Genomic DNA, 26,091 nt, shown 5'->3' with positions numbered 1-26,091 from the left:
TGGTGGTTGTATGGGGAACTTGTTTGTGGTAGTATCACTTTCTAAGTGTCAAAGAACATTTTATACAAATTAATTAACACACAAACAAAAGATATACAAAATATAACACTTTAAATCATCAAATTGGACTCTATTCTACATACAGTTGAAGTCGTAAATTAACATACACTTAGGTTGGAGTCATTAAAACTTGTTTTTCAACCACTCCATAAAGTTCTTGTTAACAAACTATAGTTTTGGTAGGTCGGTTAGGACATCTACTTTGTGCATGACACAAGTATTTTTTCCAACAATTGTTTACAGACAGATTATTTCACTTATAACTCACTGTATCACAATTCCAGTGGGTCAGAAGTTTACGGACACTAAGTTGACTGTGCCTTTAAACAGCTTGGAAAACTCCAGAAAAGGATGTCATGGCTTTAAAAGCTTCTGATAGGCTAACTGACATCAATTGAAACAATTGGAGGTGTATCTGTGGATGTATTTCAAGGCCTACCTTCAAACGCAGTGCCTCTTTACTTGACATCATGGGAAAATCAAAAGAAATCAGCCAAGAACTCAGAAAAAAATTATAGACTTCCACAAGTCTGGTTCATCCTTGGGAGCAATTTCCACGTTCATCTGTACAAACAATAGTACGCAAGTATAAACACCATGGGACCACACAGCTGTCATACTGATCAGGAAGGAGATTCCCAAGGAACCAGACCCTCTCCGGAAGTTGCTGTTGCCCTACTTGGGATATTTAGCCTACATCGGCTATTGGTTGACATGCTGGGCCTGTTCTAGCTTGGTATGTCAGGGTAGGCAATTGGAAATGGTAATTGTCAATGGGAATGCATTTAGGTTATTGTTTATAGAGATGCATGAATACACCATATCAAAAGCTTGATTTTATGGCTGTTTTAAACAAATGTCCTGCAATTCTATGTAGTAATGATTTATATTCACTTCTTGGTCAAATGATGTGTTGCATGTTTAAAGAGCAGCAGTAAATAACAATAGCGGGGCTATATACAGGGGGTATCGGTACAGAGTCAATGTGCAGGGGCACCGGTGTCAAGGTAATATGTACATGTAGGTAGAGTTATTAAAGTGAGTATGCATAGATAACAGAGAGTAGCAGCAGTGTAGAAGGGGAGGCAATGCAAATAGCATGGGTAGCCATTTGTTTTTTACACCGCCTGGTGTCAGAGGATGACAGGAAGGATGGCAGGAAGCTTGGCCCCAGTGATGTACTGGGCCGTACTCAGTAGACTCTGTAGTGCCTTGCAGTTGCCACACCAGGCAGTGATGCAACCCGTCAGGATGCTCTCGATGGTGCAGCTGTAGAACCTTTTGAGGATCTAAGGACCTCCTGAGGGGGAATAGGTTTTGTCGTGCCCTTTTCACAACTGTCTTGGCGTGCTTGGACCATGTTAGCTTGTTGGTGACGTGAACGCCAAGGAAGCTAGACAAGCAGTTATCATCATGAATCATGTCGACAATCTATTGGCAATTCCTTTTCAATCCTTGCCATATGAAGAGAAATTATAGATAAAACTTATCGGTGCTCATCGGTCATTGGACATAAACATTACACAACAAGATGGAAACCACAAATTAAACAATGAGTGGTTTGGAAGGAATAAGTGGCTCACTGCAAGGATTGCAAAGCAATCACTATTTTGCTTCCCCTGCTATTCGGTGGAGAGGGTGTGTGGTCCAAGTCTGGGTTTAAGGGTCTTTTTTCCAAGCTTAAAAGGATAAACATTTCACACACATGGGCCAGAAAAGGTTGTATACATTGGCCATGCTGTCAATCTCAGACTTCAGTGAGTTCAAGACAACTGGGAACGCTGAAAAAAATAGCTCTGACTGGGAAAATACGTTTTGAACGGTCATCCAACTTAGAATGTCAAGTCAGGATCTCAGGCCTCTTTCTAGAGCTCCAACCTGAAGATCACTGACGTCATAATTCAACCTTGTTCCCAGTTGTCTTGAAAGCCCCATAAATCCAGAGAATGCCAGACTTCGATGACAAAGTTTCATAACAAAATTTGCCCACAAGGCCCGCCACGCCACCTTCCTGGAAATGTATTGTATGATGCTGCATAAATTATGTAATATGCCAGGGAGATATGTATACTGTAGCAAAGAAAGTAATACTAAGTGTGTGTTGTGGAGCAAGTTGTTATTAGCCCAAGTGCCTCACACTAATAATTTGGTCCCTTTCCCCCTCGTAACTTAGCCTACTGTTCTGACTTGTTCTGGTGGTGCACATGTAGCCTATAGCCTGTTTTAGAGAAATGTCATCATCGCAAATTGTATGATTTTTCATTGTCTACTTATAAGCCCCCTTTATTTATCCTATTGTTATGACTTGGAGTACAGGGAGAATACTGCGAGGACAGCCCATGTTCTGAATTCTGTCGCTGTACATTCAAAAGTGCTGAACAAATAGTTATATTGACTACGTTAGTCCTAGCTCACTCATTAATGTCTTAATTGAAATTACGGATTGCCTCCTATCCGCTCATTGTTCGCTTATGCCATAGTTTGTACATCTCAATTGTCAGTGGAAACCTTTTTTTTAAAGGCAGTAAGTAAGGCTGGCAGCTGAGCGAGAGGAGCGGGAACACTTTTTTTACCAATTGTAGGTAGGCTATTTAGATTGTCATTATGGAGACACCTATTTCCAACCCTTTTTTCGTTCAAAAAATATATATTAATACGCTAGAACTGATGCACAAAAATTATGGAGACAAAGCACTGGAAAACGACATTGGGCGCAGTAGAACGCATTACGTAAATTCACTCTGAGGTGGTTTAAACTGCATTCTAATGTTGACTTTGTTAAAAGGAAAGGGTATTAAGCTAAGTGTTTTATGCATGATCAGTTCTTTGGTCTCCGGGGGCTGCCCGAGTGTGAATTTGCACTGGAAGTTATGGAACTCCCTTGCGTGCTTCTTTTTATGGGGAAATTAAATGTGGAGAATGATAGGCCTACATTTGCCTTTGTTGACCATCAAGTAGCCTATTCATTTTTATGCCATTGTAGGCTACCATTTGATACAATAAATGTCACTGTAGCCTACCTGGAACTGGCAATCCAATTTAATTACTAGCCTATAACTTCAGTTTATTGTTGTTGTTGTTATTATGCAATTATTAATGAACATGTTTAGTTAATTCAATTGGAAGTTATCAAAGCTCTATCGCAATTGCCGATCAAAAATAAATACTGGCTGTTGACAAGCATATTCAGTTCATATACAATGTACATATTATTAATATTTAATTCAGTGATTGAAATTATGACCCCATCCTCAGTAGCCTATTCCAGCAGGCTATTTGGGAAACAAGCACTTCTTACCTTGAAATCGCTTCACTATTCATGATGAGTAAAATGGGTCTGTTAGTTTGAACTAAGCAAGCTGCTAAATCGTTCAGTTTACATCTTGCCTACATCTTGGCTAGGTTACTGTAGACTGAAATGAGATGTAGGCCTATCAGGGTCTATAGGCTACCTACCTTTATCCAAGCAAACAATGGCAAAGTTGAATTGCAATCATAAACTCAGATTTTAGTCTGTAGCCTATGCCTATTGAAATGAGTCAAATGGGCCATTTATAACGGTTTGTAGTCTTAACATCTTGCACATAATAACAGCACAATTGCCAGAAAATATCTTTCTCAGAGATTGAGATCCTCTGTCCAACTTTCATCACTCTCCTGTCAGATTTATCCATAGTTATGTGCAAAGGGGATTTATTTATGTCATGTGTCCTCCCTCTCCGGCCTCTAGGTCACCAGGCTGCTCATTATGGCGCACACCTGTCACCATCGTTAGGCGCCTCTGCGCCATCATTAGACTCACCTGGACTCCATCACTTGCCTGATTACCTGGACTGGTCAGATGACACAAAATAGAGCGCTTTGGCCACGCAAACTAGTGGCGGGTTTGGCGTCGCAAAAAGGTTGCATTTGCAGGAAAGAACATCATACCTACTATAAAATATAGTGGTGGATCTTTGATGTTATGGGACTGTTTTGCTTCCACTGGTCCTGGGGACCTTGTTAAGGTTAACCTCATCATGAACTCAACCAAGTACCAGGATGTTTTAGCCAAAAACCTGGTTGCCTATGCCAGGAGGCTGAAAGTTGGCCACAAGTGAATCTTCTAGCAAGACAATAACCCCAACCATACATCAAAATCCACAAAGAAAACGTTAATTGACCATAACATAAAAATGCTGCAATGACCATCTCAGAGTCTGTACTTGAACCCCATTGAAAACATGTGGTTTGAACTGAAGAGGGTAGTCCATAAGCGCAGACTGATGGAGGAATGCCCTAAGATCCCTCCCAATGTGTTTTCCATTCTCATAAAACATTTTAGAAAAAAGCTGGCTCAGTGCTATTACCCTCGCAAGGAGAGGGTGACGGAGTATTGAAAACGAATGCCAATAATTTTTACACTTTTAAAAATCTATATTTTTATAAGATAATTTGAATCAGCGGTGTAGTGTTAGGGCAAAAAACAATACGTGCACCCCTTGGGTCCTGAGGACCGAGTTTGGGGAACGCTGCTCTAGTCCCTCCTTCTGGCTTTCACATCTACAGTGCCTTCAGAAACTATTCAGACCCCTTGACTTTTTCCACATTTTGTTACGTTACAGCCTTATTCTGAAATGGATTAAATTGTTTGTTTTTCCTCGTCATTTTTGCAAATGTACGTCTTTACTTTAATGAAAGCATATCCTGCTCCGTTGCCAGTGATGGTCAGCCCGAGGGTGTCCTGTCTTGGTGGCCTCCACCTCTTTGGTCTCCCCCCTTGACATGGGAAAAGATTAACTCCTCCAGGCCGATCTGACCACCCAACAGCTTCTGCATGTCCACCTTGTGGGAGTTCAGAGTACAGAAGTGGATCTATGCCCACAGAGAGAAAAGAGAGAGGAGCAATGGTCAGCAGGAAATACATGAAGTTACACTGAACAAAAATATAGATGCAACATGCAACAATTTTAAAGATTTTACAGAGTTAGAGTTACAGTTCATAGAAGGAAATCAGTCAATTGGTAGAAATTCATTAGGTCCTAATCTATGGATTTCACATGACTGGGTAGGAGCGCAGCCATGCGTGGGCCTGGGAGGGCATAGGCCCACCCACTTGGGAGCCAGGTCCAGCCAATCAGAATGAGTTTTTCCCCGCAAAAGACTGTTATTACATACAGAAATACTCCTCAGCACCCTCCTCAGACAATCACGCAGGTGAAGAAGCCGGATATGGAGGTCCTGGGCTGGTGTGATTACACTTGGTCTGCAGTTTTGAAGCCGATTGGATGTACTGCCAAATTCTCCAAAATGACGTTGGAGGCGGCTTATGGTCGAGAAATTAACATTCAATTATCTGGCAACAGCTCTGTTGGACATTCCTGTAGTCAGCATGCCAATTGCAGGCTCCCTCAACTTGAGATATTTGTGGCATTGTGTTGTGTGACAAAACTGCACATTTTAGAGTGGCCTTTAATTGTCCCCAGCACAAGGTGCACCTGTGTAATGATCATGATGTTTAATCATCTTCTTGATATGCCACACCTGTCAGGTGGATGGATTATCTTGGCAAAGGAGAAATGCTCACTAAGAGGGATGTAAACAAATTTGTGCACAAAATTCGACAGAAAAAAAAACATTTTTGTACGCATGGAAAATTTCTGGTATCTTTTATTTCAGCTCATTAAAAATGGGACAAACACTTTACATGTTGTGTTTATATTTTAGTTCAGTATAGTTCAAAACATGTGATCTCATTCAACAATAAAACAAACAGCTACCACTGTATGGAACGCAATGAAGTGGTGCAAATGATTGGATATATGGCTTGTACAAATAGTAAATAGGCCTATTCCTCAAAATCAAATACATTTGAAGAATAGACCCCCAAAATGTAATGAAGTCTAAAGATGAATCTATATGAAATTCCAGTAGGGTCATCAACATCAAAAGAGACAACAGGATCGTGTTCAGTAGGGAGAAAAACATCTAAATCTCAACAGCAGAGGGCAGTGTTGTAACAGAGTCAAGCGACAGCACTTCATGAAAACATTTTGTGATCTTGTCTGGACTGGACAATCCTTTCCTCCAGCCCAGCACTAAAACACTGGATTCAGCTAGTGGTCAACGAATCATAGTTTTATATTTTTACCTCCTTAAAACACTGTTAGTTTCATGCAATTTCTGGGAAAATAAATAACCTCTCCTCTGTAATTTCTCTCAATGTTGAATTTGCTACCTGTAGGTAATGTGTTACCTATAAACTCTTGTATCTCAGCCTAGCCTAGTGTCTTCGACACTAGTTCAAGGACAGGTATAAGCCTGTCTGGCAAGTGACACTAGAACTTTATTGCAGGTTGTAATGTGAAATGCTGCCAGCTTGCTATCCAAAGGCCTAGAATTAGAAATAGAATCAGAAAATGTATTTGTCCGGGAATTTTTTTATATATTCAAGAGCACTGAGTAAAAGACAACATTAAATTAACTTTCTAGTGAAATGATTTGTATTTATTTAACTAGGCAAGTCATTTAAGAACAAATTGTTATTTACAATGACGGCCTACCGGGGAACAATGGGTTAACTGCCTTGTTCATGGGCAGAACGACAGACTTTTACCTTGTCAGCTTGTGGATTCAATACAGCAACCTTTCGGTTACTGGCTGAATCACTAGGCTACCTGCCACCCAAGCTGACACTTTTAAAAGTTAATATTCTGTTAATAATGTTGTTGGCTCATCCTATACTCGTATTTGTGGTCAAAGCATAAATTGGAGAGAAAAAAAACACTTAAAAAATCCCACCTCAAACTTGTATCTCAAACAAACCGTTCACAAAATGCTTGCTATTTCCTCATAGATGAAGTCATTCTCCTGAAGATGAAGTCATTCTCCTGAAGAGGATGAGCTGGCCAATCAGCGGTCTACTCACGTTCATATTTTTAATGACCAGTATACGCCGTCATCGTTCTGTTGTTGGGGTATGCCCACTTCATTCCAACACATAAAAGCTGCTTCTTTTTTTTAAAGAAAAATAATTCACTCATATTGTAAATAATTACAGGTCATATTTCCTAGATATCTGGAAACACAAGACAGTTACTTAAATATTCCACAATTAGACAAATGACATAAATGCCTAGAATCACATACATTAAAACAGATTGAGCAGATGGGACTTAAATAGTGTGATACTAGTTAGACAGACGTGACCTAATCTTCACGAGCCTCTGACGCTTTGCCCTGGATACCACCAATATCACATGAAACCGTGTGATTTGATTTGAAAACCCATGTGAAACTGTGACTCCACATTGATAGTTCTGTTCTATACATGACTGGCTGCATCACATTTCAGGATACTCCCAATGATAAGACTTGGGAACAAACGGCACACTATAATAGCACATACAGTGGGGCAAAAAAGTATTTAGTCAGCCACCAATTGTGCAAGTTTTCCCACTTAAAAATATGAGAGAGGCCTGTAATTTTCATCATAGGTACACTTCAACTATGACAGACAAAATGAGGAAAAAAAATCCAGAAAATCACATTGTAGGATTTTTAATGAATTTATTTGCAAATTATGGTGGAAAATAAGTATTTGGCTATCTGACTAAATACTTTTTTGCCCCACTGTACACAAACAACAGCATTATTAGGAACATTTACAAGACAAAAAACTGTACCGCCCAAGAAAGGAAAATTCTATATATATTATAGTGTCAAATGTGTTCTTAAAACTATATTATATAATTCTACTCACCTCCCTTTAGATAATCCCTATCTTTATGTCATCTGTGATGGCATTGAGACAGCAACAGGTTGCAGTGTGGACGGCCGTGACCCACTAAACGGTTCTCCATTAGGCCAGATCAGTAGATTTCTCTCAAGGACATTTTGTATGTTCTTCCAGCTGTTTTTATGACATTACTAGAAGTTCATCCACACATTGGAGTTGTTCAATGTTAAAACATTCATTCACAGTTACTATCAAGACAGGTCAGTAAACTGAGGATCTGTCACTCAGAAATCAGGCCTGGAATGTTCTGGAAATGTTGAATGAATTATTTTCAATCTTGCTTTTTTAGTACGTAACATTCGATCAAAAGTCAAAATGATCAAGTCCTTCCAATTCTGAACATGATCTTGAGCACGTCTTTGTGTAATATATCATACTAATTTGAGACTTTATACTTGGGCGCTTGGGAGCACACTGTGTTTGTCTATTGTTGTGACTTAGATGAATATCAGATCAAATTTGATGACCGATTTATGCAGAAATTCAGGTAATTCCAAATGGTTCTCATACTTTTTATTGCCACTGTATATTATGGTGTAAATATAGATCACAGTAAGACCTACCATTTTATTCACAAAACCTTGAACCAGTCCTGCAAAATGATGTATGCTTCTGAAAGCACAGGATATTGGGGAGGCAGGGTAGCCTAGTGGTTAGAGCGTTGGACTAGTAACCGAAAGGTTGCAAGTTCTAATCCCCGAGCTGACAAGGTACAAATCTGTCATTCTGCCCCTGAACAGGCAGTTAACCCACTGTTCCTAGGCCATCATTGAAAATAAGGATGTGTTCTTAACTGACTTGCCTAAAATAAAGGTAAAAATTAAATATTCCCTAAATTTGGGAAACAAGTCATCTACTTTTTTTTAGGATACATTTTGACTGGATAGTCAGTACAGAGGGAGACAGATCTCAAGAAAGCCTCAGGAAGGAAGGGCACCGATGGTGGCCAAGCGGGGCTCGAACCCCCCTCGCCGGGAGGCATGTGTGTTGGTTAGTGTTTCCACTACACCCGACTGGTACAAGAATAGCACTTCTTTTGTCATTAGTGGTGTATCCAATTGATTCATTTAATTGCCTTATTTAAAGATGAATCAAATATAATGGGACTATGATGCAGCATGTCCAGTGGTCCCTGACATGTCTGGGCTTTTCCCAAGATCCCCAGGGATGAAGACACAATGGTCTTCTATCCCCCTCGTGAATCAGGAAATACCAGCAAATGACGCTTTTGTTGATTATACTGTATCCCATGGGTGTTCCCAAACTTATTTTTGATATCTGAAAATTCTCGCAACCCCAGCCATGTGAAAACAATTCTGTAATTAACAGCCAATGTTAACTTTTTTTATTTGGGGCTATGGCAGTCAATTGAAAGACATTCTAACAGTATTTCTGATTGTCTTCTCAACTCACCATCACATACTTTTAATGTGGGGCTATGACAGTCAATTGAAAGACATTCTAACAGTATTTCTGATTGTCTTCTCAACTCACCATCACATACTTTTAATGTGGGGCTAATGACAGTCAATTGAAAGACATTCTAACAGTATTTCTGATTGTCTTCTCAACTCACCATCACATACTTTTAATGTGGGGCTATGACAGTCAATTGTAAATGAGTCTGACATAATGTACCTTATCTCACCACCACTTATGAGATGGATGTGCTTGATGCATGTCACCTCTGAGCTTCTCAAAGCCAGGGGGCGTGGTCGACAGCGCGCACCTCATCTCTGCTGTCACATCCAACTTGGATTGATTTTTGGTTTTAAAGCAGACAAGAGCACTGATGGTGCTTTCAAGACAACTGGGACAACAAATTGCCCAGAAAAATACGCGGTCAAATCATGACTTCAGTGATCTTCAGGTCGGAAAGTCGGCGCTCTAGAAAGAGGCCCGAGATTCCGAGTTGGATGACCATCCAAAACTATTTTTACCAGTCGGAGCACGTTTATTTCCAAGTTCCTTGTTGTCTTGAACGCACTGATGTCGGAAGTCAGAGAGTTCAATATATTTGACCTCTCAGCCTCCCTATCAAATCAAAAAAATTCAAGCAGACAACCTAAGAAAATTAGCAACAAATGGTTTGGTGAAAAATGCAAAAACCTAAGAAAGAAATTGAGAAACCTATCCAACCAAAAACATAGAGACCCAGAAAACCTGAGTCTATACTATGGTGAATCACTAAAACAATACAAAAATACACTACCGAAAAAGAAGGAACAGCACGTCAGAAATAAGCTCAATGTAATTGAAAAATCCATAGAATCTAACCACTTCTGGGAAAATTGGAAAACTCTAAACAAACAACACGAAGAGTTATATATCCAAAACAGTGATATATGGATAAACAACTTCTCCAATCTTTTTGCCTCTATAACAAAGAACAAACAACAAAAACATATACATGATCAAATACAAATCTAAGAATAAACTATTAAAGAGTACCAGAACACACTGGATTCTCCAATTACATTGAATGAACTACAGGACAAAATACAAACCTTCCCACAAATTCCAATTGGCTATACTTTTACACTTTTTTTATACTTCTCTTTAACATCATCCTCAGCTCTGGCATATTTCCTGATATTTGGAGCCTTGGGGAAATCCTCTGCATTATCATTAACAGCAGACTCGTACATTTCCTCTGTGAAAACAATGTTCTGAGCAAATGTCAAATTGCCTTTTTACCAAATTACTGTACGGCAGACCACATATTCACCCTGCACACCCTAATTGACAAACAAACAAACCATACCCAAACAGTTCGAACTACTAATTTTGAAAATTACTCTCTCCAGAAATAAGTCTCTCACTGTTGCCGCCTGCTACTACCGACCCCCCTCAGCTCTGGACACCATTTGTGAATTGATCGCCCCCCATCTAGGTTCAGAGTTTGTTCTGTTAGGTGACCTAAACTGGGATATGCTTAACACCCCGGCAGTCCTACAATCTAAGCTAGATTCCCTCAATCTCACACAAATCATCAAGGAACCCACCAGGTACAACCCTAAATCTGTAAACAAGGGCACCCTCATAGACGTCATCCTGACCAACTGGCCCTCCAAATACACCTCCGCTGTCTTCAACCAGGATCTCAGCGATCACTGCCTCATTGCCTGTATCCGCTACAGAGCCGCAGTCAAACGACCACCCCTCATCACTGTCAAACGCTCCCTAAAACACTTCTGTGAGCAGGCCTTTCTAATCGACCTGGCCCGGGTATCTTGGAAGGACATTGACCTCATCCCGTCAGTTGAGGATGCCTGGTCATTCTTTAAAAGTAACTTCCTCACCATTTTAGATAAGCATGCTCCGTTCAAAAAATGCAGAACTAAGAACAGATATAGCCCTTGGTTCACTCCAGACCTGACTGCACTCGACCAGCACAACTTTAAACATCAACTTTAAACATCTGCTATCTGAGCAGCTAACCGATCGCTGCAGCTGTACATAGTCTATCGGTATATAGCCCACCCATTTTTACCTACCTCATCCCCATACTGTTTTTATTTATTTACTTTTCTGCTCTTTTGCACACCAATATCTCTACCTGTACATGACCATCTGATCATTTATCACTCCAGTGTTAATCTGCAAAATTGTAATTATTCGCCTACCTCCTCATGCCTTTTGCACACAATGTATATAGACTCCTCTTTTTTTCTACTGTGTTATTGACTTGTTAATTGTTTACTCCATGTGTAACTCTGTGTTGTCTGTTCACACTGCTATGCTTTATCTTGGCCAGGTCGCAGTTGCAAATGAGAACTTGTTCTCAACTAGCCTACCTGGTTAAATAAAGGTGAAATAAAATAAATTAAATTAAAAAACAAAGGAAGTCTTCTCATTCTTTGTTGATTTCAAAAAAGTTTGACTCAATTTGGAATGAGGGCCTGCTATACAAATTTTTGGGAAGTGGTGTTGGTGGACAAATATACAACATTATAAAATCCATGTACACAAACAACAAGTGTGCAGTTAAAATTGGCAAAAAACACACTTTTCTTTCCACAGGGCCAGGAGGTGAGACAGGGATGCAGCTTAAGCCCCACCCTGTTCAACATATATATCAACGAATTGGCGAGGGCACTAGAACAGTCTACAGCACCCGGCTTCACCCGACTAGAATCTGAAGTCAAATGTATACTGTTTGCTAATGATCTGGGGCTTCTCTCCCCAACCAAGGAGGGCTTACAGCAGCACCTAGATCTTCTGCACAGATTCCGTCAGACTTGGGCCCTGACAGTAAATCTCAGTAAGATTTTTTTTAAATAATGGTGTTCCAAAAAAGGTCCAGTTGCCAGGACCACGAATACAAATTCCAACTAGACACCGTTGCCCTACAGCACACAAACTTTACATACTTCGGCCTAAACATCAGCGCCACAGGTAACTTCCACAAAGCTGTGAACGTGCTGACAGAGAAGGCAAGAAGGGCCTTCTATGCAATCAAAAGGAACATAAAATTTGACATACCAACTAGGATCTGGCAAAAAAACTTGAATCAGTTACAGAACCCATTGCCTTTAATGGTTATGAAGTCTGGGGTCCGCTCACCAACCAAGAATTCACAAAATGGGGAAAACACCTAATTGAGACTCTGCATGCAGTTTTCTGCAAAAAAATATCCTCTGTGTACAACGTGAAACACCAAATAATGAATGCAGACTAGAATTAGGCCGATACCCGCCAATGATCAAAATCCAGAAAAGAGACGTTAAATTCTACAAAGACCTAAAAGGAAGTGATTTCCAAACCTTCCATAACAAGCAGGTCCTGGGGCTCTGTTCACAAAAACAGAGCCCCAGGACAGCAACATAATTAGACCCAACCAAATCATGAGAAAGCAAAAAGATAATTACTTGACACATTGGAAAGAATTTACAAAAAAAGTGAGCATACTAGAATGCTATATGGCCCTAAACAGAAAGTACACGTGACTGACAAATAATTAAGGACATCTTTGACTATGGACCGATCTTGCTATTGCAATAGCCTTGCTATTGAGAAAGGCCGCCGAAGGCAGACCAAGCTCTCAAGAGAAAACAGGCTATTTGCACACTGCCCACAAAATGAGGTGGAAACTGAGCTGCATTTCCTAACCTCCTGCCTAATGTATGACCATATTAGAGAAACATATTTCCAGATTACACAGACCCACAAAGATTTTGAAAACAAATCCAATTTTGACAAATTCTTTCGGGTGAAATACCACAGTGTGCAATCACAGCAGCAAGATTTGTGACCTGTTGCCACAAGAAAAGCGCAACCAGTGAAGAACAAACACCATTTTAAATACAACCTATATTTATGTTTATTTATTTTCCCTTTTGTACTTTAACTATTTGTACATCGCTACAACACTGTATGTAGACATCATATGACATTTGAAATGTCTTTTGTAAGTGTTAATGTTTTATGTTTATTTCACTTTGGTTTATTATCTATTTCACTTGCTTTGGCAATGTACAGTGCCTTGCGAAAGTATTCGGCCCCCTTGAACTTTGCGACCTTTTGCCACATTTCAGGCTTCAAACAAAGATATAAAACTGTATTTTTTTGTGAAGAATCAACAACAAGTGGGACACAATCATGAAGTGGAACATTTATTGGATATTTCAAACTTTTTAACAAATCAAAAACTGAAAAATTGGGCGTGCAAAATTATTCAGCCCCCTTAAGTTAATACTTTGTAGCGCCACCTTTTGCTGCGATTACAGCTGTAAGTCGCTTGGGGTATGTCTCTATCAGTTTTGCACATCGAGAGACTGAAATATTTTCCCATTCCTCCTTGCAAAACAGCTCGAGCTCAGTGAGGTTGGATGGAGAGCATTTGTGAACAGCAGTTTTCAGTTCTTTCCACAGATTCTCGATTGGATTCAGGTCTGGACTTTGACTTGGCCATTCTAACACCTGGATATGTTTATTTTTGAACCATTCTGATAGAGACATACCCCAAGCGACTTACAGCTGTAAACGCAGCAAAAAGTGGCGCTACAAAGTATTAACTTAAGGGGGCTGAATAATTTTGCACGCCCAATTTTTCAGTTTTTGATATGTTAAAAAAGTTTGAAATATCCAATAAATGTCGTTCCACTTCATGATTGTGTCCCACTTGTTGTTGATTCTTCACAAAAAAATACAGTTTTATATCTTTATGTTTAAAGCCTGAAATGTGGCAAAAGGTCGCAAAGTTCAAGGGGGCCGAATACTTTCGCAAGGCACTGTAAACATAAACTCAGCAAAAAAAGAAACATCCTTTTATTCCAGGACCCTGTCTTTCAAAGATAATCCTTAAAAATCAAAATAACTTCACAGATCTTCATTGTAAAAGGTTTAAACACTGTTTCCCATTCTTGTTCATTGAACCATAAACAATGAACATGCACCAGTGTAACGGTCGTTAAGACACTAACAGCTTACAGACGGTAGGCAATTAAGGTCACAGTTATGAAATCTTAGGACACTACAGAGGCCTTTCTACTGACTCTGAAAAACACCAAAAGAAAGATGCCCAGGGTCCCTGCTCATCTGAGTAAACGTGCCTTAGGCATGCTGCAAGGAGGCATGAGGACTGCAGATGTGGGCAGGGAAATAAATTGCAATGTCCGTACTGTGAGACGCCTAAGACAGCGCTACAGGGAGGACAGCTGATCATCCTCGCAAAGGCAGACCACGTGTAACAATACCTGCACAGGATCAGTACATCCAAACATCACACCTGCGGGACAGGTACAGGATGGCAACAACAACTGCCTGAGTTACACCAGGAACGCACAATCCCTCCATCAGTGCTCAGACTGTCCGCAATAGGCTGAGAGAGGCTGGACTGAGGGCTCATAGGCCTGTTGTAAGGCAGGTCCTCACCAGACAGGACTGGCAAAAAGTGCTCTTCACTGACGAGTCACGGTTTTGTCTCACCAGGGGTGATGGTCGGATTCGCGTTTATCTTCAAAGGAATGAGCTTTACACCGAGGCCTGTACTCTGGAGCGGGATCGATTTGGAGGTGGAGGGTACGTCATGGTCTGGGGCGGTGTGTCACAGCATCATCGGACTGAGCTTGTTGTCATTGCAGGCAATCTCAGCGCTGTGCATTACAGGGAAGACATCCTCCTCCCTCATGTGGTACCCTTCCTGCAGGCTCATCCTGACATGACCCTCTATAGCATGAAAATGACACCAGCCATACTGCTCATTCTGTGTGTGATTTCTTGTAAGACAGGAATGTCAGTGTTCTGCCATGGCCAGCGAAGAGCCCCGGATCTCAATCCCATTGATCACGTCTAGGACCTGTTGGATCGGAGGGTGAGGGCTAGGGCCCTTCCCCCCCAGAAATATCCGTGAACTTGCTGGTGCCTTGGTGGAAGAGTGGGGTAACATCTCACAGCAAGAACTGGTAAATCAGGCACAGTCCATGAGGAGGAGATGCACTGCAGTACTTAATGAGGCCAGATACGGACTTTTACTTTTGATTTTGATCCCACCCCCTTTGTTCAGGGAAACATTATTACATTTCTTATCCGTAGTGACCCGTGAATGCATTCGGTCACATGGCAGCTCGATCAGCTGTTCAATTTCACTTACCGGCATGTCAACTGGGCCAGGATCACAGTCAAACAGATTGGGAAGTAGGTCCAAAAGTTCTCTTCCAAGCTTTGGAGGAGAGCGATCATCACCCGTGTGGGACACTCACTTGATGCTTGATGCTGTTTTCTGTTAGAAACATGCACAACCAAGGGAAGGGGGCATGTTTAGCTTTTGAAAGACTATTTCCAATAATAATAATAATTCCCTCTGAATCCCCTGATTCGGTCACTCATCTGTAGAATGTTTTTGTATTTCCCCTGCGTGCTTGTGTTCCGTTCGTTCAGTTTCACAAATATGTGTATTACATAGGCAATGGGAAACATTTTATTTTCATTACACAAAGTCAACCAAGTCTGTTTTTTAACGTCCATTTTGAATGAAAACAGTTCCTCTCTCAATGAGAAAAAGTCTTTACAACACTCCCCCTCGATAACCACCAAGCCTTGGTGTGAAATAGAACATCGTCATGCTCTGATCCCATATCTCCACATAGTTTTGCGAACAGGCATGCGCACAATGGATGTGATTTGATGTAAGTTTACAATCAAAGTTACCCTACTGCAGTATGTCTTCGAGTTCTATGCTAGCTCTTTTGACGCCAGTTTCTCTTCATGTATCATACAATGAGTCCATATGGCAGAGGGAGACACATTCATAGCTAGTGCAGAGGCCTGCCCGCTTTCCCGCCATAGATGGAGACCCATCTGTGCAAAACGCCCACCATTCAATCCCATGGAATCTGTTTTCCGTCAATATAGATATGCAGCACACTGAACATAGCCTGTGACATTTCATGCTCGGGAATCGTGAAACACAACAATATGTCCTCGTGAATAGCATCCCCCAACATGTATAGCAACAAAAGTCAATGCATGGGCATTTTGGCCCTCACAGCTAACGTCCATTTGGAGAGCTTAAGCTGGGGAGTTTTTGAGTCGTTCAGTCATTTTCCTCTTGATTACTAGCAACAGCATACATTTTTTGATTAACAGTGTTAACTGACAAAAGGTATTGATGTTCCTTTGCCTCCCCACACCTTGTTTTCACCATATAATTTGCAGCGGTTAATATCAAAGTCTCTGCAATAGTGTGTGGTTTCATAGCGTAGCAGGCCTACCCAGCCAGAACTGATTGAATCGGGTTTCGGGTTCGGCCTATGTTCAAAATGAGTGACTGCCCAGAATTGGCCCAAGTACATCGGGCAATTTTCAAAAAATGTATACAAAATTACACGAAGTTACTATTATACATTTTAAACATACAAATTATACCCATCCACAATTTTTCTTTTTACCCCCTTTTCGTTATATTCAATTGTCTTGTCCCATCGCTACAACTCCCGTACGGCTCAGAGAGGCAAAGGTCGAGAGCCGTGTGTCCTCCAAAACACAATCCCGCCAAGCTGCTTCTTGACACAATGCACGTGTAACCCAGAAGCTAGCCGCACCAATGTGTCGGAGGAAATACCAGTGTGCATGCGCCTGGCCCGCCACAGGAGTCACTACAGCGTGATGGAACAAGGACAAACCCCGGCTGGCCAAATAAATGACATTATTACGTGCTCCACCACCCATGTTATCTACGTGATTAAATGTCCATGTGGGCTGTGTTATGTAGGTCAAAATCTCTCCTTCTCTGCAGAAAATTAGTGAACATAAAAGTTACATTAGGTGAAACGACAGGGATTATCCAGTGGCGGTACATTTTAATGGTCAAAACATGACATTTCTACCTTTTAGATTTTGTGGCATAGAGAAAATGGAAATATCTGACAGGGGAGGTGATTTAAATAATGCTCTGAGCAAAATATGTTTGGGGATTTTCACCCTACAGACATTTTTCTAAATGTCTTAATGATAAAATGCCTATGTATGTTATGTTGTAAATGTGAACATAAATTAATGACCCCATTTATTAAGATTACTCTGACTTTTTTCTTGCGCTGTACCCAATGATTTAAGCTAAAAAGGCTCAAATGCAGCACTAGCCACCAAGTAGCCTAATGCTGGTGAGGAACACCCTTCGATCTCCTTGTTCTGGATCATTGTATTTGAGAAATGCATTATTGCAAAAACAATTGACATGTCCAATCTTTTATTGCAGATAATCATCTTGGTCTCTCACATGGATTAACCCTGGAGCATGAGGGCTCAAGGCTCCTTCTCTCTTCTTAATTGAGCGATTTCCCCCTCACAAAATCATTGCAAAGGATCAGAACATTTTCCTGTGGCAGATGCAAGTATGAAACTCTCCATTTAGAATTTTGGTTTCAAGTTTGGTAGAAATGATATTGTGTTTATATTGTGTTTGTGTGTAGAAAAATGCTGGATGTTATTTTACACTTGCATATTGCTGTTTTTTTGGCCTTCACAAGCCTCGACTAAAATCTGCTCTGAAGTGCCAGAAAACCTGTGCCAATGCCACTAAGAAGCAAAAGGCTAAAACGCCCTGCAATCCACTAAGTATTGGTGGTGAGGGGAAATGGCAAACTAAAACACCACGCAAACCTTCAAGTGATTATAGTGAGGAGGATCCTTTACCAGGTCAGCCAACCCCTTATTCTCATTCTAGATCAATGTATTTGGGAAAGGTATTCTAATTGTACTAAGAATTGCCATAATACTGTCCAATATTTTACTGCACAGAATCTTGAGCATTCATGCTCCGGAAATTTGGGAAATGAGAAATGAGAGATCCCCTCAAAGCGTTGCAAAGGCTCAGACCGTTTTACTATGCCGGAAGCAAGTATGACACATTTCGTTTTAAACTATTTTTAATAATATTGAAATGAGGCTGTTATGAAGTGAACAAATGTCAAACTATGTTGTTTCAGAATTTAAAAAAAATAGTTCTATACAGTGGGGCAAAAAAGTATTTAGTCAGCCACCAATTGTGCAAGTTCTCCCACTTAAAAAGGATGAGAGAGGCCTGTAATTTTCATCTTAGGTACACTTCAACTATGACAGACAAAATGAGAAAAAAAATCTAGAAAATCACATTGTAGGATTTTTAATGAATTTATTTGCAAATTATGGTGGAAAATAAGTATTTTGTCACCTACAAACAAGCAAGATTTCTTGCTCTCATAGTCTACATAGAATACATAGTCAAGATCCCACAAAGGGGAAATGGCTGCCTAAATATGATCCCCAATCAGAGACAACGATAAACAGCTGATTGGGAACTGATTGGAGCTGATTGGGAACCATACCAGGCCAACATAGAAATATAATCACCTAGATGTCCCACCCTAGTCACACCCCGACCTAACCAACATAGAATATAAAAAGCTCTCTAAGGTCAGGGTGTGACACATATATAAATCTGAAATGTCATTGACTACTACATGCCAGACCCTTTAGGGTCATATTGTAACAGGTTTTTTCTATTTGTATTTCGAGGTGGCACATGGGGGCGCACCGATTGGTTTCACTTCGTTGGTGAGTATTTGTTGCACCTGTTCTGGCTTGTCCATCTCGTTGGTCGGAAGGTTTTCCACCTGTGCTGGCCCAGGTGATATTTAAGAGTGGCTGGCCCAGTTCTCCATTTGAGCTTGAGAGATGTGGGGAAAGCTACGCTTCACGGCAGCTGAGCTGAGAGTTGAAGCGCAACCTATTTAAGTTTGAAAGAAGCCTGAGTTTTCCCTGTTTGTTTTGCTCCATGTTATTTTTACTTTTTACTTCAGAGGTAGATTTTTACTTTTACTTACAAGTTGTTGTGTGTTTTTCTTTTCGTTTGTTTTTTGAGGGAAACCTAGTGGGCATCCATGGTGGCTGTTCGGATCCCCGAGCTGACAAGGTACAAAATCTGTTGTTCTGCCCCTGAACAGGTAGTTAACTCACTGTTCCTCGGCCGTCATTGAAAATAAGAATTTGATTGGTAGTGGCTTTGACAACTTTGTGGGCACCTGCATGGGTGCCTTTCCACACCATCCAATTTTTTATTTGTATTTTTTTACCTTTATTTAACTAGGCAAGTCAGTTAAGAACAAATTCTTATTTTCAATGACGGCCAAGGAACAGTGAGTTAACTGCCTGTTCAGGGTCAGAACGACAGATTTTGTACCTTGTCACCTCGGGGATTTGAACTTGCAACCTTTCAGTTAATAGTCCAATGCTTTAACCCCTAGGCTACCCTGCCGCCCCAATGGCGTGGTGTCTTTCGTGGTTCGGGCTAGGCCTCTTAGATCCAGTGAAGGGAAGTCTTGAAGTAAGCATACAATGACATTCTAGATGATTCTGTGCTTCCAACTTTGTGGCAACAGTTTCGGAAGGCCCTTTCCTGTTTAAGCATGATAATGCCTCCATGCACAAAGCGTGGTGCATACAGAAATGGCTTGAGATTGGAGTGGAAGAACTTGACTGGCCTGCACAGAGCCCTGACCTCAACCCCATCGAACATCTGGGATGAATTGGAACGCCAACTGTGGGCCAGGCCTAATCACCCAACATCAGTGCCCAACCTCACTAATGCTCTTGTGGTTGAATGGAAGCAAGTCACCCCAGCAATGTTCCAACATCTAGTGGAAAGCCTTCCCAGAAGAGTGGAGGCTGTTATAGCAGCAAAGGGGGGGGACCAAGTCCATATTAATGCCCATGATTTTGGAATGAGATGTTCGATGAGCAGGTGTCCACATACTTTTGGTCATGTAGTGTACATGTTTAAATTATTTTCAAAAACCTATTGGCCTTCTCTGAGTGCCCATGCTATTTCCTCCTTGAAATCGTGAATATTATTTGCGTAGGCCAAAATCATGAGCATGTTAATTTTTATGACTCACATGGTCAATATTGATAGACTATACAGTTTATTGTATACGAACAGTCTTATAGAGCTATTACCATGGTATTTTGTTTTCTATCATGTTGGTGCAACACAGTTCCTCAGTTGTTCCTATCCAATCAAATGCCTGGGATGAACTGTGCCCTGACGGTTACTAGAATATGACTGGTGCTGTAGGAAAAATAGATATCAAATGTGTAAGGCCCAAAACACTGAACAAGAATATAAATGTAATGAAAATTACAATATATCCCCATGTTTCATAAGAACCCACTCCACTGAGCAATTATCAAAAATCCCCACTACGTCCATATGAAAACTGATCTTTATTTTCATTATATCCCTTTTCACAATATCCTCAACATATCCCCATCAACCTCTCCCAGCTCTATTATAAGCCTTGTTTCCTAATCCTCTACTGCAAGCGCCCTCTTTGTTTTCCTGTCAGCCGGACATCCAGATTGCTAAAGTGTGGAGTGTTTGCTGTGTCATGTGGCACTACAGTGCCTCCTCTGTTCCTTATGTGAAGACACAGCTAGCACATTTAGTTCGTGGGAAGTTGTGGGAACATGTGTTTTTGGTTTCACATTGGTTGTGGGAACGAAGCCATACGTTTCTTGACTGGTAAAACTGATTTCTAAATTGTTTTACATTATGAGAACAGAAGTGAACATTTAGTCTTCCTACAACCTAACTTTATTTTTAGGTTGTAGGGAGTTCTGAGAATGTTTTACTCTGGTTCCTTAAGTTTTCCTGGGAGGTTTTATTTAAAGCTCCAATGCAGTCGTTTTTGTCTCAATTATATAATTTCTGAGTAACAATTAAAGGTGCAATATGCATAAATTGCTCTGCCATTTCCTGGTCGCTAAAAGTTAGCCTGATTTCAGTTTATGTAACAAAACAAGCAGTAATCGTGTATAGAGAATTATAGTACCATCTAAACCATGAAATATATTTTCCATAACCTAAAATACAGTATTTTCAGCTGCTTGGAGCTGGTGTACAAAACTGAAAAGTAAAATACGCAAAACCTAAATTTAAGAACGGGAAGCATAGAAATAGCGCTCACAGAACAAATCTACCACTTCTTAGACTTGCTTTAAATGATAATGGCAGATCAATAACTCACCTTTCTAAGTGCATTTGGTCAGGTCACCCAAGAAGTTGCATATTGTATCTTTAAGTACCTTATTGTGATTGTTTTTCATAAAAATTGTCAAAAAGAAACAAAATAGCTTTTTAGCAAAGAGCAATTTCTCAAACAACAATGTAGTTACAACTGTCTAGGAGTGGTCTGAGTGGGAAGGGAAAACGGAAAAACGATCTGTTATTGGCAGAGAGCTTTGGAACTCTTTTTGTCTAATTTACCAAAATTAGGTCAAAATGCCATCCCATCAAAACAGGCTGAAATTTCAGGTCGTCTTTTCAAACCGCTCTTACATGCTGGCCACACCACTCGCATTGCATGCGTGAGCGTTGCAAAAATAAATGTACACATACATGTTATTCAATCATTGCGCCCACACTACTAAAATAGAACTTGGTTCTATTTGTGACGCTTGTGACACTTGAAACGCTGCAACTCACGCCTCTCCCATCTCCTCATTGTTTTTTTTTTGAGCATATACCCACATGGGTGATTGAAAGATGAAGTGAGGTTCACACTCGTCCAGTTGGTAATGGTAATGCACCTTAAAGTTGGTTGCCAACTGCCATATAAAGTCCAAAGAAGAAGAAGCCGGAAGGAGGAGAGATTACTAGAAACTAACTAGGTTGACCCTTTTATCTGTGGTTTAATTGTCAGAATAGAGGACCTTGTACTTTTCAGGTAAAATAACAACCCAATGTTTATATCCCAGGACAAATTAACTAGCAACAGTAAGCTAGCTAGCTAAATTGCCTTAAATGTTTAATGCTTTTCAACCTGTCCCCAAATTAATATAGTTGGTACAGAGTTCGTTTTTATATTTAAACATGAGTCTCCTGATCTCGTCTGGTGTGGGAGGACAATATCAGCATGAGCGTGATGGCGCACGCGGATGCACGTGAGCGTTCTGGTCAGCATGTTACACTAAATTATAAGGGCATTGTCATAATCTTTACAATTTTACAGTATTATTCCAACCTCATAGTGTGGAAATATATTTCATTAGGTACACCCATCTAGTACAGGATTGGACCCCCTTTTGCCTTCAGAACAACCTGAATTATTTGGGGCATTCTACAAGGTGTCGGAAATGTTCCGCAGGGATTTTGGTCCATGCTGAAATAACGGCATAACGCAGTTGCTGCAGATCTGACGGCTGTACATTCATGCTGCGAACAGCCCGTTCCATCTCAGCCCAAAGATACTCTATTGGGTTGAGGTCTGGGGACTGCGCAGGCCACTTAAGTAAACTGAACTCGCTGTTATGTTCCAGGCAATGTTTTTCCACTTCTCAATTGTCCAGTGTTGGTCATCGTGTGTCCACTGGAGTCGCTTATTATTATTTTAATAAGCTGATAGGAGTGGAACCTGGGGTGGACGTCTGCTGCAATAGCCCATCCGTGACAAGGATCGACAAGTTGTGCATTCCAAGCTGCCATTATTCACACCATAATTATTACCATTACAACGCCATTATTGTTATTTGTCTGTTTGCAGCCCGCCTGTTAGCGTGCACGATTCTTGCCATTCTCATTCGACCTCTTTCATCAATGAGCTGTTTTCACCGACAGGACTGCCGCTGACTGGATGTTTTGTTTGTCGCACCATTCTCGGTAAACCTTCAATGCTGTCGTGTGTGAAAAGCTCAGGAGGGCTGCTGTTTCTGAGACACTGCATTCAGTGTGCCTGGCGCCGACGATTATCCCGCTCTGAGTCACTTAGTTTACTCGTTTCGCCCGTTATAACATTCAATCGAACAGTAACTGGATGCCTGCCTGCCTGCTTACTTTATATAATAAGCCACGGCCACATGACTCACTGTCTCTAGGAGCGATCCATTTTGATGAATGGGGTGGTGTACTTCATAAACTGGCTGGTGAGTGTAAATAAAACACAGGAAAATCATGTTTTCGACTGCACTGGGCGATTAACACTCTGAGAATGGATATTTTAGGTTATTTGAAGATAATGAAATAATAACATTAAATGACAATAACATTAAATGTTGTGAAAGTTTTCTTAACTCAGCCACCAATTGTGCAAGTTCTCCCACTTAAAAAGGATGAGAGAGGCCTGTAATTTTCATCTTAGGTACACTTCAACTATGACAGACAAAATGAGAAGAAGAAAATCCAGAAAATCACATTATAGGATGATTAATGAATTTATTTGCAAATTATGGTGGAAAATAAGTATTTGGTCACCTACAAACAAGCAAGATTTCTGGCTCTCACAGACCTGTAACTTCTTCTTTAAGAGACTCCTCTGTCCTCCACTCTTTACCTGTATTAATGGCACCTGTTTGAACTTGTTATCAGTATAAAAGACACCTGTCCACAACCTCAAACAGTCACACTCCAAACTCCACTATGGCCAAGACCAAAGAGCTGTCAAAGGACACCAGAAACAAAATTGTAGACCTGCACCAGGCTGGGAAGACTGAATCTACAATAGGTAAGCAGCTTGGTTTGAAGAAATCAACTGTGGGAGCAATTATTAGGAAATGGAAGATATACAAGACCACTGATAATCTCCCTCGATCTGGGGCTCCATGCAAGATCTCACCCCATGGGGTCAAAATGATCACAAGAACAGTGAGCAAAAATCCCAGAACCACACGGGGGGACCTAGTGAATGACCTGCAGAGAGCTGGGACCAAAGTAACAAAGCCTACCATCAGTAACACACTACGCCGTCAGGGACTCAAATACTGCAGTGCCAGACGTGTCCCCATGCTTAAGCCAGTACATGCCCAGGCCCGTCTGAAGTTTGCAAGAGAGCATTTGGATGATCCAGAAGAAGATTGGGAGAATGTCATATGGTCAGATGAAACCAAAATATAACTTTTTGGTAAAAACTCAACTCGTCGTGTTTGGAAGACAAAGAATGCTGAGTTGCATCCAAAGAACACCATACCTACTGTGAAGCATGGGGGTGGAAACATCATGCTTTGGGGCTGTTTTTCTGCAAAGGGACCAGGACGACTGATCTGTGTAAAGGAAAGATTGAATGGGGCCATGTATCGTGAGATTTTGAGTGAAAACCTCCTTCCATCAGCAAGGGTATTGAAGATGAAACGTGGCCTGGTCTTTCAGCATGACAATGATCCTAAACACACCGCCCGGGCAACGAAGGAGTGGCTTCGTAAGAAGCATTTCAAGGTCCTGGAGTGGCCTAGTCAGTCTCCAGAGAACATCACTGCTCTAGAGGAGATCTGCATGGAGGAATGGGCCAAAATACCAGCAACAGTGTGTGAAAATCTTGTGAAGACTTACAGAAAACGTTTGACCTCTGTCATTGCCAACAAAGGGTATATAACAAAGTATTGAGATAAACTTTTGTTATTGACCAAAAACTTATTTTCCACCATAATTTGCAAATAAATTCATTAAAAATCCTACAATGTGATTTTCTGGATTTTTTTTCTTTCTCATTTTGTCTCATTCTGTCATAGTTGAAGTGTACCTATGATGACAATTACAGGCCTCTCTCATCTTTTTAAGTGGGAGAACTTGCACAATTGGTGGCTGACTAAATACTTTTTTGCCCCATTGTAAATGTAAAGGTTATTTGGTAGTTTTTGAATAACTTCCTTTATTTTGTGTAAAAAATAAAATACCCCAACCACCAAAACAGTAGGACCCAAGGTAATGTATTTGCTTAGGCATTGATCATGCAAACCGTTTTTATTGTGACATTGTATCAGTGAGATTCAAACCTATGATCTTCTGTTCTCTTTTTATTTTATATTTAACCATGAAAAGCCTATTGAGACCCATAGTCTCATTTTCAAGGGAGACCTGGCCAAGAAGGCATCAACAATCAATACAATACATAATTAAAACATACAACAATACATGATCCAGCCTAAAAAAAGCATTTACACTCCTCTGTAACAGTCTCCTATCAAATTGTTTTATTAATTCCGTGACTATTGCATGCCTCTGGTGCACAAGATGAGAAACCAGTCTTGCCTAATACTGTAAATGTCCTGGGGACTTTAAGTAGCAACCACCTAGCAGACCTGGTATGGTAATTGCTGGTGGTGAAGGAGACTAGACTACAAAGGTAAAGAGGGAGTTTACCCAAAAGGTCTTTGTAGTCTTTGTAGAACACATACAAATGTACAAATTCTGCGCATATAAAGTGAGGTCCAACCCACCATTTGTTACAAGGTGCAATAGTGGGTGAGTGACTTGGCATTTGTAATAAAGCACAAGGATGCATAATCAACATGATAAACAGAGTCCAGTCTCTGTAAGACTGAGGAGGCTGCATGCATATACAAAAATTAAGTGATAATGCCAGAGAAGCCAGTGTTTGGAGGATATATTGGCACGTGTTGTTCATCAGCGGCTGGCAAACCGTGCCAATATATCCTCCAAACCCCGGCTTAGAGGGCATTATCACTATACAACGGGTTACCAACACATTCAAATAATGATTGATGTATTTTCATTCAACTTTATTTTGATTAATTTATTCATACCATTTCATCCTTCCAAAATATATAGTACCGACACAAATCTAGGGTTGCTAGAGACGAGGCCTAGTCGTTCAGTATTTTTGTTCTGTATCTATGGACGCAACCCAGTCGTTCATTCTAAATGTTCCACTGCCATACTGGCTGGCAACGCTCTTATCCCTTGCTTGCTATCAAGCCAACCACGGCTAACTTAGTCACATTCAAACAAAAAAAAGTGCAGCAAGAATAACAGCAAAGTAGCT

At 40.7% G+C, this 26,091-nt stretch overlaps 1 protein-coding gene across 1 annotated transcript in view; it reads left to right on the top strand.

Moving 5' to 3' along the window:
- Positions 1-18,105: 18,105 nt before the first annotated feature.
- Positions 18,106-26,091, top strand: part of LOC112250620 (GRAM domain-containing protein 2B) — a 38,226-nt gene continuing 30,240 nt past the window's right edge. Inside the window, exons 1-2 of the mRNA XM_024420917.2 lie at positions 18,106-18,179; positions 18,836-18,874. Coding sequence (XP_024276685.1) covers positions 18,121-18,179; positions 18,836-18,874 — 98 coding nt within the window. The 5' untranslated portion in view covers positions 18,106-18,120. The remainder of the gene's footprint in view (positions 18,180-18,835; positions 18,875-26,091) is intronic.

This window comes from Oncorhynchus tshawytscha, linkage group LG05 (genome assembly GCF_018296145.1).
Source record: "Oncorhynchus tshawytscha isolate Ot180627B linkage group LG05, Otsh_v2.0, whole genome shotgun sequence".
NCBI lineage: Eukaryota > Metazoa > Chordata > Actinopteri > Salmoniformes > Salmonidae > Oncorhynchus > Oncorhynchus tshawytscha.
This window is presented reverse-complemented; position numbering and strand designations above follow the sequence as displayed.